The sequence below is a fragment of the Bos grunniens genome, chromosome 10 (assembly GCF_055505025.1).
Source record: "Bos grunniens cultivar Pamir isolate PY7600 chromosome 10, Bosgru_T2T1.0, whole genome shotgun sequence".
NCBI classification, from domain to species: Eukaryota; Metazoa; Chordata; class Mammalia; order Artiodactyla; family Bovidae; genus Bos; species Bos grunniens.
In genome coordinates, this window is record NC_141174.1 from 44,977,981 (window position 1) to 44,992,642 (window position 14,662).

The 14,662-nt window shown below is 41.1% G+C and overlaps 1 protein-coding gene across 3 annotated transcripts in view; it reads right to left on the reverse strand.

Annotated features, from left to right (window-relative positions):
• Window positions 1-3,421: 3,421 nt before the first annotated feature.
• Window positions 3,422-14,662, reverse strand: part of LOC147364455 (RNA polymerase-associated protein LEO1) — a 36,400-nt gene continuing 25,159 nt past the window's right edge. For all 3 annotated transcript variants that reach the window (XM_086320951.1, XM_086320949.1, XM_086320950.1), the window contains exons 11-12: window positions 12,652-12,749; window positions 3,422-3,665 (exon numbers count right to left, since the gene is read on the reverse strand). In XM_086320951.1, the coding sequence (XP_086177077.1) occupies window positions 3,561-3,665; window positions 12,652-12,749 (203 nt within the window). In that variant the 3' untranslated portion in view covers window positions 3,422-3,560. The remainder of the gene's footprint in view (window positions 3,666-12,651; window positions 12,750-14,662) is intronic.

The window sequence follows — 14,662 nt, forward strand, 5'->3', positions numbered from 1 at the left end:
CAAATACTGAGCCTGTGCTCTGGAGCCCACAAGTTGCGACTACTGAGCCCACGCACCCTAGAGTCCGTGCTGTGCAAGATGAGAAGCTACCACACTGAGAAGCCCATCCGCCACAGCTAGAGAGAAGCCCCTACTCCCTCAACTAGAGGGAAAAGCCCACACAGCAATGAGGACCCAGCACGGTCAAAAATAAATAATTTTAAAAAAAAAATCAGAAATAAAACTACCATCTCGTAATTTTACTCCTTGGTTTATATCTGAAAAAAACAGAAACCCTAATTCTAAAAGATACATGTGCCCCAATGTTCATAGCAGCAATATTTACAATAGCCAAGATATCGAAGCAACCAGTCCATCAACAGATAAATGGATTTAAAAAAAAATATGGTGTGAATATATATATATATAATGAAATATTACTCAGCCATAAAAAAGGAAGGAAATTCTGTCACTTGCAACAACATAGATGGACCTAGAGGGTACTATGCTTATTAGTGAAATAAGCCAGATAATGACAGATACAGTATATTATCACTTATATATGGAATCTGAAAAATAAACCAGTGAATATAACAAAACAGACAGACTCACAGATAATAGAAAACAAACTAGTGGTTACCAGTAGGGAGAGAGAAGCAGGGAGGGACATAATAGGGGTAGGGAATTAAGAGGAACAAACTAGTGTGTATAAAATAATAGATTACAAGGATATAGTTAGTGTACAGCACACGAAACATAGCCAGTATTTCATAACTTTAAATGGAGTATCATCTATAAAAAATATTCGAATCACTATTTTTGTACACCTGAAACTTTAAATCAACTATATATTAAAAAAAAAAAAAGCTATTAATAGTTTCCTCAGACATAGGGAGGCAAACTGCTTCTCACAGGCAAACGAGGCTCAGAGAGACTACAAACTTTGTTTTTCACCTTTGTCTGAATCCAAACATATTCCCATCCTGTGATAAATCATAATAAATAAGAATATAAAAAAGAACATATACATATAACTGAAATACTTTGCTATACAGCAGAAATTAACACTGTAAATCAATTCTTCAATTAAAAAAAAGCCAACCTAAGCTTGTAAACTTTCTGTAAGTGCTCCAGGGCACTCAGAGGTATGCACCCCATACCAGTCGTTAGTCATCAGGACTGCCTAACAAGTGTAGCAGCCACTTGAGCCCTCAACCACAGGGGATAATCTGATTCATCATGATGCCAAGGCATCACCGTTTCCCTTTGGTGAGGAACTCAGACCTGCATTCAAACCCAAACCAACCTATGCACCTCATCTTTGAGGATTTGCTTCCTGGACTACCACTCAGGTCCAGGTTGGGCCACAGAAAACATACCGGTTGTTGATACAAATACATTTTAGTATTTTTTAAAAATCGCAATTAGGTTTAGAGCTGTTGATTTTGGTTACAAGAAATACAAAGAAAATTCCTAAGGGATGACAAAAGTAGCAAATTCAGAGAACCACTTCCACCCCTACAGATAAGGGAACAAAGGGAAACGTAGAATTATTCCTAAACTTAAAAACTTATAACAGAGCCCCTTGGAGCTGAAACTCACACCTGAGGAAAACAAGTGTCCAGCTGGTACTGATGTCTCTCAGGAATACAATGAAGCTGGTCTTCAAGTCTTCGTAAAACTGCAAACTGGACTGAGCAGCTGTAGGAATATACCGCCTCAGCTGAGATGAACAACTCCTGGTTGGCTCCCTTCAACAGGAAGCCCCCACAAAGTTCTATAAGCAAACAGGAAGGAGCAATCTATTCTTTGTTATCTATGCTCCCAGTTCTTCTCCAGCGCCCCCTAACAGGGGGCAGCTGGCAAAGCTGAAACGTGCCTGCAGAGGCTTGACCTTTCACCGCCAAGCTCTGCATAGAAGGGGCAGGTTTGGAGATGAGAGACTCCAAGAGCTCAGTCATTGTCACATAAGTATCTACTAGTAAAAAAAACAGAAACTATGTTGTCCTAGAAAGGACAGAGTCAAAAATGAAGGCTCTCAAGGGCCAGACATGTTTCAACTTGATAAGCCAATAGCAAAGAGGCTACAGGTTTGGGAGTTAGGAAAAGAGACACAAAGGTGAGTTAGGACCTTCTCCTTCAGTGCCACTTCTCTATAACCAGGTTTCAGGGAAAGCCTCCCATAGATAGCCACCATTCCTGGGTTGTATTAACAGCCCTAGTCCATAATGGAAAGAAAAGGAAAGATTAGTCCATGTAGAAGAGCACTGCAGAAAACACAAATATGTGTCTTAGAGATTTAAAATGTATCTATCTGCTAACTCAGCCATTTCTACTATCAAGGGGAGTCAAATTTTCCTCCCTCTGAATATGGGCTCACATTAGTGATTCACTTCCAATGAACAGAATGTGGTGGATTCTGTATATGACTTTCAGTGCTAGCCATAAAAGGTACCCTCAAGAAAAGGTAAAACAGCTCTTGGAGTGCTCACTGTTGAAGCCTATCACCATCTGTGAGAAAGCAGGGCCATGCCTAGGATACAACAAATGAGACACTCACTTAAGGGCTGCCAAAATCTCAGTGATCAAGAGAAATAATATTGCAATACATTTTAAATCACAAAAAATCCCACTGAACAAAACATCAAAATTGTAAATAGAGATGATCCATGGAGTTCTGGACTTGTACAACTCCTGTCACTTGCCTGACCCTCATCCCAGACCTGCTAGATCATCTTTATGTGAATTTTTGACATTTTGTCCATCATATTTTTGCATTAATTTTAGTTTTTTAAAATGCTGTATCACAATATTATTTAACTTGATTATTGTAGTGGGCTGAATAGGGACCCTTCCAAATTCATATCCAATCAGAACCTTTATTTAGCAATAGGATCTTTGAAGATGTAATTATTAAGATGAGCGGACACAGGACTAGGGGTGACCCTAAACCTACCAGTGTGTGTCCTTAAAGGAGAGTGGGATCTGGCAATACAGAGCAGACACACAGCGAAACCACCATGTGAAGATAGAGGTGAGATTAGAGTTACGCTGCTACGAGCCAAGGAACACCGGAAGCCTCCAGAAGCTAAGACGATGCAGGGGAGGTCTTCCCTAGAGCCTCCAGAGGGCGCATGGCTCGGCTGACACCTTGATTTAGGACTTCAGGCTTCAGAACTATGAGAGGATACATTTCTACAGTTTGAAGTCTCCCAGTTTGTGGTACTTTGTTATAGCAGCCCTAGCAAACGAATATAATTATGGAAGCTTTTTGTGTCAATTTTTAAAAACTTTGCACCCCAGAAGAATGCCTCCCTTCTTCACTGGGCCTTGGCCAGGTTCTTTGCAGGGCCTGGGAGAAATGTACTAAAACCTAAGATTTAGTGTAAAGCATGAACAAAATCAACCGGCTTCGGAAGAAGTCCATTTCTTGAACAGAGACTTACTTTTTAAAATTTTTTATTACAATTAAAATTAGTCAAAAGCAAATCGATTTCTTTTGATCAAAATAACTCATGTTTACATCATATTTATAAAACAAACTGTACAGTAAAATATATAAAGTTTTCACATTTTGCACTTCAATCATCATCTTCTTCCTCTTCATCACTGATCACATACTTCTTGTGCTTTTTATTCGCTTTATCGTCATCTTCTGCTTTCCTTTTTCCAGAAGGCTCACCCTCCTAAACAGATAAAAATCTTTAAAGTCTCAAAGTTCATAGAGAATATTTCTATAAAGGTTTATCAAAAGTAGCTCTGAGCTGAATAACCCTCAGAAAACCCAAAATAACATAATTGTTGTAATAAGAATGTTTACCAGCTGTAAAACCAGTGGTTTAGGTCATGGCAGTTTCCAAATCTTACAAGTACTAGAGGTGTTCAAAATGACTCCAGAGTAATTACAAAACTGATCCTAAAACCCAACTTCAAAACCACAAGGGTGAACTGCTAAGCAGCTGTGACCCAGTCTCAGAGAGGGAAGAAGCCGCTGTACATGGAGAAGGGCTGCAGGGAAGTGGAAACCGGCTTTGCCCCGGGAAGGGTTAGCGCTCTCCCAAAGAGGCTGGCCTGTGAACCACTCGTCCTGCTGAATATTTTACTTAAACTCTTTTTCTCCACTTCCTCAGACTTCACTTCTTCATTATGTAAAAAAACTTGTAAAGATTGTCAATTAAAAAAAGTAATTTCTTGTTTTGGATGTACTAAAAACTCATAAAGATTTTTTAAAAAAATATTTGAGGGAGTTCCCTGGTGGTCCTGTTTAGGAGTCCGCCTGGCAATGCAGGAAACGTGGGTTCGGTCCCTGGTCTAGGAACTAAGACCCCACACACCGCAGAGCAACTAAACCGGCTTGCCACAACTAGCGAGCCTGTGTGCCACAATGAAAGATCCCACATGATGTAACGAAAACCTGACGCAGCCACGTATGTATTTTTTTTAATTTTTAAACAATTTTTGAAGAAATTAAAGGCCTTCATAAACAAGTTTCCAAAGCTTAAAATCATGCTGCACAGTGTTCTAACAGAAACAAAAAACTGAGGAAGTTAAAACAATTTTTACAGATAGAATTCAAACAGAACAACACTGAATAATATCAAATATTGATTAAAATGAAATGATACTAAATATGACACTCCCGAATTACCTTAATGAAACTCTTCACCAAAAATAAGACAGGGTGACCAGTTTAAGGCTGAAGCCGGGGAAGGTGAGGCCTCTTACTACCCTGTCCAAAGGACTGCTTCTGGATGTAGCATCCAAGCAGGCATGGCCACTTTTTCTGATGGTCCCTATGCCTGGCCTCTGAGGAGCAAGATCATACCTCACACTTGTTTCCTGCCTTATTACCCCAAATGCATTCCCACAGATCCGAAGTCATAGAATTCAAACAGGACAGTTATGAACCCACAGGAAGAGATCCAGAGGTCCCCTGCACTTACTTCCCAGCAGGCGGCAGTAAAGTCACCCCAACAGCAAGCCTGGAAGATGGATCCTGCCCCCAGGCTCTGACTAGCCTCCTATCTACTTCCCAGCCTTGGGCAAACCCAGACACTTCTCTCCCAAGCCCACACAGGCAAAAGCAAGAAGGACGCTGACTACTGCCACCATTTTTCATTTATTTTCAGCTGATGGATCTTACCTTAAACACTACACACAAGCCTGTTTGTGGCAACCTTGCCCAAGTACATTTCAGTGTGTATGGTCTCTTCAGCTCTAAAACTTTTTAATGGGTTTGGGTGAATAAAAGAACAGCTTTCTAAAAGGTGGGAGCAACTGTCCTGAAGGGTCCTAGATAATGCCCAGCAGCTGGGAGCGCAGGAGCCAGGTCAAAGCTCTCCCAAAGAGGTCTAACCAGCACCAGTTCTAATCCTCTGTCTGGGGTAAGACGCTCCAGAATTCAGCTCCGAAAACCCTTCCAGGACTGACTGCCCTGGCAGCTACACAGAAGCACAGTGAAGTCCAGCCAAGGCATGCAGGCCTGCTACTCTCAGGATTTAGAAAGGTAGTGGCACCCTTCGGGAGACCTCATCTTAAGAAATTAGGAGTGTGGGATTCTGCCTCGAACTGAGCTGGAATAAACCCCTGTGCCATGTAAATACAATACATAACAAAAATATATTAGATGAACACAAAGCTTCCTAATACAGTCATGAATGAGTTCCTGAATACTAAGTCTCTTCAGTCATGTCCGGCTCTCTGCAACCCTATGGACTGTAGCCTGCCAGGCTCCTCTGTCCATGGAATTCTGCAGGCAAGAATACCGGAGTAGGCTGCCATGCCCTCCTCCAGGGGATCTTCCTGACCCAAGGATCGAACCCAAGCCTCTTACATCTCCTGAACTGGCAGGAGGGTTCTTTACCACTAGCACCACCTGGGAAGCCTCACAGTCATGAATGCAGGTCCCTAAAGACAAAGGAACCGGCAACCCACAATCACACAGGAGCTAGCTTCTAACAATTTATTTTTCAGGTTGAGTGTAAAATTCACATTGTAAACAGCTCTCAGACCTTACTTAACCCAAAATATACCTAAGACTATATACCAATTAAGGTATCTTAAAGTACAAGAGATGGCAAGAGTGAATGTCGACATTCTAGGAATCAGCGAACTAAAATGGACTGGGATGGGTGAATTTAACTCAGATGACCATTATATCTACTACTGTGGGCAGGAATCCCTCAGAAGAAATGGAGTAGCCATCATGGTCAACAAGAGAGTCCAAAATGCAGTACTTGGATGCAATCTCAAAAACGACAGAATGATCTCTGTTCGTTTCCAAGGCAAACCATTCAATATCACAGTAATCCAAGTCTATGCCCCAACCAGTAACACTGAAGAAGCTGAAGTTGAACGGTTCTATGAAGACCTACAAGACCTTTTAAAACTAACACCCAAAAAAGATGTCCTTTTCATTATAGGGGACTGGAATGCAAAAGTAGGAAGTCAAGAAACACCTAGAGTAACAGGCAAATTTGGCCTTGGAATACGGAATGAAGCAGGGCAAAGGCTAATAGAGTTTTGCCAAGAAAATGCACTGGTCATAACAAACACCATTTTCCAACAACACAAGAGAAGACTCTATACATGGACATCACCAGATGGTCAACACCGAAATCAGATTGATTATATTCTTTGCAGCCAAAGATGGAGAAGCTCTATACAGTCAGCAAAAACAAGACCAGGAGCTGATTGTGGCTCAGACCATGAACTCCTTATTGCCAAATTCAGACTTAAATTGAAGGAAGTAGGGAAAACCACTAGACCATTCAGGTATGACCTAAATCAAATCCCTTATGATTATACAGTGGAAGTGAGAAATAGATTTAAGGGCCTAGATCTGATAGATAGAGTGCCTGATGAACTATGGAATGAGGTTTGTGACAATGTACAGGAGACAGGGATCAAGATCATCCCCATGGAAAAGAAATGCAAAAAAGCAAAATGGCTGTCTGGGGAGGCCTTACAAATAGCTGTGAAAAGAAGAGAAGCGAAAAGCAAGGGAGAAAAGGAAAGATATAAACATCTGAATGCAGAGTTCCAAAGAATAGCAAGAAGAGATAAGAAAGCCTTCTTCAGCGATCAATGCAAAGAACTAGAGGAAAACAACAGAATGGGAAAGACTAGAGATCTCTTCAAGAAAATCAGGGATACCAAAGGAACATTTCATGCAAAGACGGGCTCAATAAAGGACAGAAATGGTATGGACCTAACAGAAGCAGAAGATATTAAGAAGAGGTGGCAAGAATGCACAGAAGAACTGTGCAAAAAAGATCTTCACGACCCAGATAATCACAATGGTGTGATCACTGACCTAGAGCCAGACATCCTGGAATGTGAAGTCAAGTGGGCTTTAGAAAGCATCACTACGAACAAAGCTAGTGGAGATGATTGAATTTCAGTTGAGCTATTCCAAATCCTGAGAGATGATGTTGTGAAAGTGCTGCACTCAATATGCCAGCAAATTTGGAAAACTCAGCAGCGGCCACAGGCCTGGAAAAGGTCCGTTTTCATTCCAATCCCAAAGAAAAGCAATGCCAAAGAATGTTCAAACTACTGCACAATTGCACTCATCTCACACGCTAGTAAAGTAATGCTCAAAATTCTCCAAGCCAGGCTTCAGCAATATGTGAACTGTGAACTTCCTGATGTTCAAGCTGGTTTTACAAAAGGCAGAGGAACCAGAGATCAAATTGCCAACATCTGCTGGATCATGGAAAAAGCAAGAGAATTCCAGAAAAACATCTATTTCTGCTTTATTGACTATGCCAAAGCCTTTGACTGTGTGGATCACAATCAACTGTGGACAATTCTTCAATAGATGGGAATACCAGACCACCTGATCTGCCTCTTGAGAAATCTGTATGCAGGTCAGGAAGCAACAGTTAGAACTGGACATGGAACAACAGACTGGCTCCAAATAGGAAAAGGAGTACGTCAAGGCTGTATATTGTCACCCTGTTTATTTAACTTATATGCAGAGTACATCATGAGAAACGCTGGACTGGAAGAAACACAAGCTGGAATCAAGATTGCCGGGAGAAGTATCAATAACCTCAGATATGCAGATGACACCACTCTTATGGCCGAAAGTGAAGAGGAACTCAAAAGCCTCTTGATGAAAGTGAATGTGGAGAGTGAAAAAGTTGGCTTAAAGCTCAACATTCAGAAAACGAAGATCATGGCATCCGGTCCCATCACTTCATGGGAAATAGATGGGGAAACAGTGGAAACAGTGTCAGACTTTATTTTTCTGGGCTCCAAAATCACTGCAGATGGTGACTGCAGCAATGAAATTAAAAGATGCTTACTCCTTGGAAGGAAAGTTATGACTAACCTAGATAGCATATTCAAAAGCAGAGACATTACTTTGCCCACAAAGGTCCGTCTAGTCAAGGCTATGGTTTTTCCTGTGGTCATGTATGGATGTGAGAGTTGGACTGTGAAGAAGGCTGAGTGCCGAAGAATTGATGCTTTTGAACTATGGTGTTGAAGAAGACTCTTGAGAGTCCCTTGGACTGCAAGGAGATCCAACCAGTCCATTCTGAAGGAGATCAGCCCTGGGATTTCTTTGGAAGGAATGATGCTAAAGCTGAAACTCCAGTACTCTGGCCACCTCATGCGAAGAGTTGACTCACTGGCAAAGACTCTGATGCTGGGAGGGATTGGGGGCAAGAGGAGAAGGGGACGACAGAGGATGAGATGGCTGGATGGCATCACTGACTCGATGGACGTGAGTCTCAGTGAACTCCGGGAATTGGTGATGGACAGGGAGGCCTGGCGTGCTACGATTCATGGGGTCGCAAAGAGTCAGACATGACTGAGCGACTGATCTGATCTGATCTGAAAGTACAAGAAACCAACACCCAGAGAGCCAAGGCTTCCAGGGAAACATACTCTGAACCTCGGCCTTGGGAAAGCCTCACTCTAGAGGGGAAGCTGGAGCTACAGTTGTTCCAAGTTGCTGATGGCTCCATAAAGACAGCTGCCAAGGAAGGAATGGAGGTTCTATGGGCAGAGCAGGGGGAGGAGAGAGACGCAGAAGGAAGCAGACCACCAGTACCACATTCTGGGAAGTCTCAGCAGGTCGCCTCTTTTACTCAAGAAAGCTGCGGCCTGGACATGCCACCCTTTCTTCCCATCGTCTGCATGTTCCTTTCCACGGGATCTTTCCCTTTTCCACAGTTTCTTCTACTACTACCAGCCTTTCACCCTGGGAGTAATTTAGGTTTTCTAAAATTTTCTCTGCTTACAAAAATAAGGGAGGATAAAAAGCTTTGTTTTCTCTTTTTTGCAACTTAGTCCCTATTGGGGAAGGGAAATGAGCATTCACTGTGACACCTACTTTCATATCTGTTATTAACTAGAATACAACTTTATAAGGCAGACAGCATAAGTCCCATAGAACAGGTGAGGAAACAGACTTGGAAATGTGAGATGCCTTGCTCAAGCCAATATGAGAGGTAGAGGGTAGCCCCAAGATTCAGCAATCCAGAGCCCTGTCCTTTCCCCCATATCAAGGAATGCTCTCATGACAATGGTCATTCTCTGGTACGGGGACTTAAGGTTTGAAAACTGGCTTAATCTCAGAGGAATATCTAGATTCATGGCGTGTGGGTGGGGTTTAGTGCGCAAATAAGGAGAGAGGCCTAGAGCAGGTCCCCCCCCGCCTCCCCCCGGCTCTCCCACTGTAACCCACTCCAGGACCTGAACTGGGGTAGTGAGGAGGTTGGGAGGTCCAGGCAGAAGCAAAGTCTCTTGTCAGGAAAGGAGAAGCGGAAGGGGGGCGGCGGGGAGGGGCAACAGGAAGACTTAACAGCGAGTATTCGGGTCGGGGAGGTAGAGGGCAGCTCCTGTAACAGACAGCTAGGAGGCATTCGCGAGAGGTATTTTTAAGTCACGCAGTTACAGGTTTCTAACTGCCCGGCCTTGAAGAAGGCTATCTGATGGATCACAGGTTGAAATCTCATTTCTGAGAATTCAAGGAATAAACAGAAGTCCCATGACATTTTTCAATTTTCACTCAGTTTCTGCTTGCCAATAAATAAAATGGCATCTGCTTAGATGACGACAGCTGTTTGCCAACAGTTCAACACACTGTAAATGCATCATTAAGACATCTCCTATCTAATTTAAAACAAATATGTTGCAGAATAATTTAACAATTTTGTCTATTTATCTTCCATAGCATACCACTTCCAAGAAGACTGGGAAATACTAAATGTTGTGATTAACCAACAATAACACAAGGACAAAATTCCGTTTCTCATGAGAAAAGAGCTCATGCAAGTTCACAGTTCACAGAAGGCCAAACTGATCAAAGTACATTAAAATCATGAGTAACAGGGACACAACAATGTTTCCACAATATGGCAGAAGAGCCCTTTGAATAACCCTCTCACTGAAAATAACGATGAAAAACTATAAACAAACCCAAGTGATGGCAAGAAAATAAGGTATAATCACAAGCCAAAAATTAAGCAAAACCAGGAACCCACAGAGACGAGCAGAGCACTAAAGCACGGTTTCTCCTTGACGACAGTTACCGAACTGTATGAACTACAAGCTTTGCTTTTATGCCTTGCAGGGTGCCGAGGACAGGACACAAAGGCCAAGTGCAGCAGATAAACAACAGACCCCGAAGGACTGTATCTTTACTGTTCAGGTGAACTAGAGATAAGCCCAGGCCCCTTTCTCTGAGGCAGGGGTCAGCAAATCATTCCAGTAAAGGGCCTGAGGCCAAATGTCTTAGGCTGTACAAGACATATGGTTTCTATTGCAACTAATCAACTCTGTCACCGCAGAAAGAAAACATCCAGAGACAATACATAAATGATTAACTATGGGTAGATTTTGAAAAAAAAGTTTATTTGAAAAAAAAAAAAAACAGGGGCAGGCTAGATTAGCCAGCGGGATGTAGTTTGCCAACCCCTGTTTCAAATGCCTGCAAGGGTAATTTCCAGTCTCTAACATTTGAACTAATTAAGAGGGGATTAAGAAAATTTAAACATTTCTAGGAAAATTCATAACAACAAGTCAGAAGCCATACTTCCAATAACTAAAATGATCTGTTCCAAGAATATAATTTAAAGTAGTCCCAAGGTAGCCAAGAAGCAAATATATATCATCTTCAGGGCCATCAATCTAGGCTATAAAAATCCCCACTGATCTGAGTAAATCAATCATTTAATCACAGAACACATGGAGAAATAAGTCATCATAAAACAGCTATCAGAAATAATCAGAAGTAAAACCACATATGTAAAGACTTCAGAATATCAGATATAAAAGACCATACCAGTAGGTTTAAAATACTTAAAGACATAAAGGAGAAACTGAAAAATATGAATTAGGAGGATTTTTTTAAATGACCAATTTGAAAAACTAAACCTCTAGAGATTAAAAAACTGAATTGAGTAAAAGAGATCAACAATGTATTAGACAGCTAAAGAAAGAAACAGTGAACTAGAAGAAGCTGTCCAAGAACGCAAAGCTAAAAAGACATGGAAAATATGAAGGACAGCTTGAGAGTCATGGAGGATAAAGTGAGAAGGAATAACATGCATCCAATCAGAGTTTCATGAAGAAAGGAAAAAGAATGGTAGAAAGGAATATCTGAAGAATTAATGGCTGAGAAATTTTCAGAACTAATGAAAGATATCAATCTATAAATTCAGAAAGTCTAACAGATCCCAATCAGAGAAATCAAAAGAAATTCAAAGTAGGATACCACAGAACAGTTCAAGAACACCAAAAATAACAATAATCTATAAACTTAAATAAAATAAGTAAGTTCTGGGTATGTAATGCACAGCACGGTGACTGTAGTTAATAATACTCTATTGTACAACTTAAAGTTGCTAAGACCATGCACTTTAAAAGTTCTCATCACAAGACAAAAAATATACATAACTATCGTGGTGATGGATGTTAACCAGACTTACTGTGGTAATCACTTTGCAATATACACATGTATCAATCAAATCATTACGCTGTACACCTGAATATAACATCATATAAAGTTATATGTCATATATCATGTATCAAGTTACATATATCTTGAAAAAGACTTAATTAAAATTTTAGTACCTGAACTCTCATAATTTGAAAAGGATACTGTTAAAAATATAAGTTAAAATTCCTTTGAAATTTTATTATTTCAGTAACACATGGAAATTTATTTTATTGAATTACTCAATACTATTTCAAATACTAGTTAATCTACATAAAAAGAAAAGATTTTTCTACCATAAGAATTATTTCTGTAATTTTAAAAACATATTGAAAAATTTTTAAAAAGAGCAAAAGAAAGAAGAGATACACAGTCTACCCACACTAAATGCTTTCTATAATAGTTCTCCAGTAGAGCCTGGCTCTCTCAGGGCAGGTCTTCCCCCAGGCCTCTCCATCTACCTGGCATGCCGATCCTGGCTGGTGTGCCCTGTGCTAGCATTCTTCCTTCAACACACCAAGAAGAGGTCTCCTTCTCTAAGCAGGGGTATTAGACGCTCTAATGGGCCACTCCCAGCCTGTTTCTGGATTTATCTCACTGAGCTTCAGTGAAGTATGTAGACACATGTCTGTGCTCCTAGGCTGTGAGCTCCTCCTCATTTCAGTCATTAACATGTGGGTACAGGGTAAACCTCTAGAATTGAATAAATTTAGTTTTACCTCATCACTGGTGAGTTTCTTCGCTTTGAGTAACCTTTGAGCCTTATCTTCTTCTGATCCCTCATCACTGTCTGATGAATAGATTCTAGCTCGTTCCTCTGAAAGCAAAGAGTAAGATTTGTGAGTGACTTTCAAAGATAATCCATTCCTGGATCTTTCTTCTGATGTGTATCTTCAGTTCATTCTGTATACTGTTTACAGAGAAGCAAATAATTAAGAACTTTTAAAATTTCAGATTTCCCTGGTGGTACAGTGGATAAGAATCCACCTGCCAATGTAGGGGATGCAGATCCAATCCCTGGTCCAGGAGCAATTCCACATGCCACAACTAAGCCCACGGGCCACAGGTACTGAAGCCTGCGCCTCTAGAGCCCATGCTCCACAGCAAGAGAAGCCACCGCAGTGACGTCTGAGCACCATGAGAGTAGCCCCTGCCTGCCGCAACTAGAGAAAGCCTGCAGCAACAGTGAAGATCCAGCGCAGCCAAAAATAAAAAAATATTCAAAATTTAAAGATAAATGTAAATTGAGATCTGTTGAAACGAAGTACTTGTCCTCTCAAATACGAGACTGATTTTAAAAAACTTTTTTAAGGTTTGTATGCAAGATGATTAAAGAGACAGACATCACTATTCTTCCAAAATAGCCCGAGTCATGCTTTCATAGAGGTAACAGTTAACTCAAGCTTTGGAGATAAAACAGGAGGTGGTTTCCAGGGCCTGTAAGACCACCTATTGCCAGGTAGACATTTCCAAGGGAGATGGAGATGAATAAGTCTGTGCTGACACCCCAGCTCAGGTGAAGCATGGTGAAATAAGAACAGTTGCTATTAGACCAACCTCCTCACTTCAGAGCCCAAAGCCCTGCCTTTCTCCCTACTCCCTGCCTACCTGACTACCAGACAGAACTGACTGTTAATAAATTTGCCTGTTAGGACTGTAATCACTGGGGAACTGAATACTATATAACTCTCTCCTAAAGACATCCTCAATTTTTTGTTTTTATTTAATTTATATGGCATGTATTTCTACAATTAATCTTTTCTGTGGGAAATTAGCACTAATGAAAATATAAAAGGTCTTTATATGTAGTCCCAAAATAAATAATAGGCAGGTAGGAAGGGTGTAAAAAGTCCACCAGAACAAATGCAGTTGCTGTTTTAAAAAAAAAAAAAAAAAAAAAAGGAGAAAGGCATCCCATGGAATCGTCAGAGAAAGAGAAATTTGGGTGGGTGTCCTTAAAATTTATCATTCTAACAGAGCAAGGTGACCCAAGGTTTTGTATAGTGATTCCCAAAGCTCTATTAAAGCTCATCTGGAGAAGATTAGATCCTCATTTTACTGATGGGGAATGTGGTATATTCAGAGATGTGGAGTCACTCCTGAAGCTGATGAGTGCTAAGTACAACGATGATAGTTTTGTGAGACGTTTATTTAGTACTTGTTATATGCCGGGCACTGGATACAGTATTTAATATGCAGTATGTCAGTCAATTCTCAAAATAACCTCATGGTGTAAACACTTACTAATAAGCAGCTTTTTTCTTGATAAGGTAACAGAAAAAAGAGGTACTGTAACTTTCCAAAAGTCATCCAGCTGAAAAGTGGCAGGGCTAAGATCAGAGCAGGCGGAACTGGGGTGTCCAGCCTGGTCCCCCACCTTCGGGTTCAGTTTACTTTTCAGCACAACATCTCACTCGCTGGCTGCGGGGAAACTTCTGGAGGCAGTACTGTGGCCGAGACAGATGCCTCAGAAGTCAGGCCGCCTGAGTCTCCAACTGTTTGTGTACCAGCTATGTCTTTGCACAAGCCACTCAACCTCTCAAAGTCTCAGTTTCCTCAATAAGGGTGAGACAAAAACGGACCCTGAGGCATTATACTAAGTGAAATAAGTCATACAGGGAAAGACAACCACCGTATGATCTTACTTATATGTGCGATGTGAAAAAAACAGAAAACAAAGAACCAAGTTCATAGATACAGAAGCCAGATTAGCAGCTGCCTGAGGTGTGG